Source organism: Olea europaea, chromosome 10 (genome assembly GCF_002742605.1).
Source record: "Olea europaea var. sylvestris chromosome 10, O_europaea_v1, whole genome shotgun sequence".
NCBI classification, from domain to species: Eukaryota; Viridiplantae; Streptophyta; class Magnoliopsida; order Lamiales; family Oleaceae; genus Olea; species Olea europaea.
The window spans coordinates 16,247,859-16,250,657 of NC_036246.1; the positions used below are offsets into that span (position 1 = coordinate 16,247,859).

At 27.4% G+C, this 2,799-nt stretch overlaps 1 protein-coding gene across 1 annotated transcript; it reads right to left on the reverse strand.

The window, feature by feature from the left end:
- Window positions 1-1,113: 1,113 nt before the first annotated feature.
- On the reverse strand, window positions 1,114-1,709 carry LOC111402656 (pectinesterase inhibitor). The gene has a single exon (XM_023031026.1). The coding sequence runs from the start codon at window positions 1,705-1,707 to the stop codon at window positions 1,210-1,212; it is 498 nt and encodes a 165-aa protein (XP_022886794.1). The 5' UTR covers window positions 1,708-1,709; the 3' UTR covers window positions 1,114-1,209.
- Window positions 1,710-2,799: the final 1,090 nt, after the last annotated feature.

Below are 2,799 nucleotides of genomic sequence, written 5' to 3' on the forward strand. Positions count from 1 at the left end.
TTTTAGTTTTAAAATTTTTATTAAAACGATTGATTTCTAGTTTTATGTTATAATCTTAAGATTATTTTTAGAATTCTATTTTGAAAAGTACCATACCAAACACTTTTTTGAATTTTTTGCAAAACGAAAAACTTAAAAAAAGGCTATAAGCAACAAATCAAATGCACCTAAACTTTAGTCCTAATATATGCTTTTATCTCTCTAATCCTAATATCTACTTTTCCATATAGGAATCATTGAACTTCCAGCATACTTGCCAACAAATACAGATATGCCCTTGTTTGATAGGGTCAAAATCAGATTTTTTTAGTATATTTCGATAAAAATTAATGAAATGTGTGGTTGAAAAGTTGTGAATCCCTTTAAATATATGATTAAAATTAATTGTTGACTTTAAATTAAATTAAATTTTAATTTTAATTTCTAACAAACAGGGGCATAAATTTTTTTAATGTAAAATCATATCAGATGATTGTGAAATCTACATCCTTAAATAGTATTTTAGTGCAGACAGATGGGTGTTAATTTTTAGATGGATAAACAACTTATATAATAATAAATTTTACATTAAATATGGATTTTCAATTACTTTGAACTAGTGCTGTGGAAATGGTTATATATTGTTTTTATAAATTTCTTTTAGTGTTTATACCTTCGATCCTTTACCTTATTCGATCGATGTCTGGACCGAGTTTGAAAACATGGACTTTGAACCATTTTTTTAAAATGGTTTCGTACAATCTTTTAAAAAGTAAATATGTCATAGAAAAAGGATAATAAATCATATTGGTATATGAAAACAATAATTTGTAACAAATATTAATATTGTTACTTGAAATCTAAAGACTAAAATAAAGTATTGTTTTCTTAAATTTAATTTCATTTTTATTTCCGATTTACTCTATCTTTTTCACATAATAATGTTATAGTAGCACACTAGAATGCTATATACTAATTCATTTATTTGGAAAATTCCCTCATTTCTGTCACATAAATATATTTGCTTATTTATTTTTGAAAATTAATTCCACCTCGATTCGATCACTTGACCTTGACGTTGACTTCTTGCCATATTCAATTGAAAAATATTACTTGAGCATAATGAGTAAAAATTCCAATAATAAATTTAAGCAAGCAAAACATTTGTCATCTCTCATTATGAAATTACAAATTGCATCATAAAAGACATTCAAGATGTATAATCTTTCCCTACAGACGATTTGATACCGCCAAAATGATACTGATATATCCTTTTGTTGTTTGACTAGCATTTTTAAGGTTGATAGGTTCCTTTGCTCCGTAATCATCATCGCAGGTATCCAAATCAGTCATGGCAGCCGACGCTTTAATATTTAAAGATCCTTTATCATTCCCACGTAACAAACCCTGGCACTCGTTAAGATCATCGATTGCATCACTGCAGACCTCTGCACACGTACTCGGTTTTTGTCCATTTCCAAGTGCTTGTGCCAGCTTTAAGGTTGTCTTGGCACTGGCTAATGCTTTGTCGAGGGCGATTTGGCCTAATCCACGAATATCGGCTTTGGCAGAACGAGGATCGGATCTTAGTGCCTGGTTACAGAAAGAATGATTCGGCACAGTTGAACAAAGATCGCCAATTAAATCAGCATTCGCATTATGGAACGTAAGACAGCTACATAGGAAAGCTAATGAAAGAGTAGCCAAAGGAAAGGAGCCACCAGCCATTTCTATTTATTCTTCCTTCTCGACAAAGTTTATGATGAAATAGCAATCTTATATAGATCGTGCAATGATAATTATATATGGGAACAAATTAAATACTTTAAACGGCTGAAGAATAGATGATATTTGAGTCAAGTTTTTTTGGTAAACAGCTGTTAAAAACCATTAATAGTTTCTGATTTCTAGGATTTGCCTTAATAAATTTCTCTATATTTATTTCTATATACAATTAAGGCAGGAAGAATATACAGTAAGTTCTTATATGAAAATCAGAAGAAAGCTAGAATTTTTTATATTTTTTATTTTATTTTATGAATTTATGTAATTATATAGTAAGGTTTTTATATATGAAAATCAGAATGAAACGGAAGTAAGTTTTGTCTTTTATTTTAATTTGGAAACAATAATATACTTATTCATTCATCATTTAATTTTTTTAATTTGAAAATAAAGTTGATTCCGTAAAAAGATCTTCTTTCCTTCCTCTTCTAGTTTTATGTCTCTTATTTTAATTTGGAAATATTATTTTGGGATTGAAATATAAGGACATTTTATATTGCAATGAAATGATTTTTAATTTGTAAACGAGTTTTTTGTAAAAATCTTGGAAAATGGTATAGTGAATGATATTGTACCCTACAGCACTAAAAATTATTATCGTTGTATCCTCAATTATTCTCTATAAATATAGGGTTTTTGCATTTTCTGGTCAAGAGCCTCCTAATTAATTATATTGTATTATTTTTTATAGTGGTTAATTGAATAATTATTATGCATCTAATGCATATTTTAATGCCTTAATAATGTATTAATGGATGGTTGGAGATTTTAATAGTCTTTTGTGTATGTTAAGATTTTTTTCCCTAATGAATATATAGTAATTAATAATTTTAATCTGATTAATATTTTTAAGATGCTTTATAAACTTTAATCTGACAATTCATCATCTTGTTGCTTCTAAAGTAGCACAATATTATAATAATATAGATCACTAACATGGATCCATCTATTATAAATAGTTATTGTTGCTCTTGAAGTAATACAATATTATAATTAATATTCTTGAAGATTATTACTTGCTCTTGGAGAGCATAA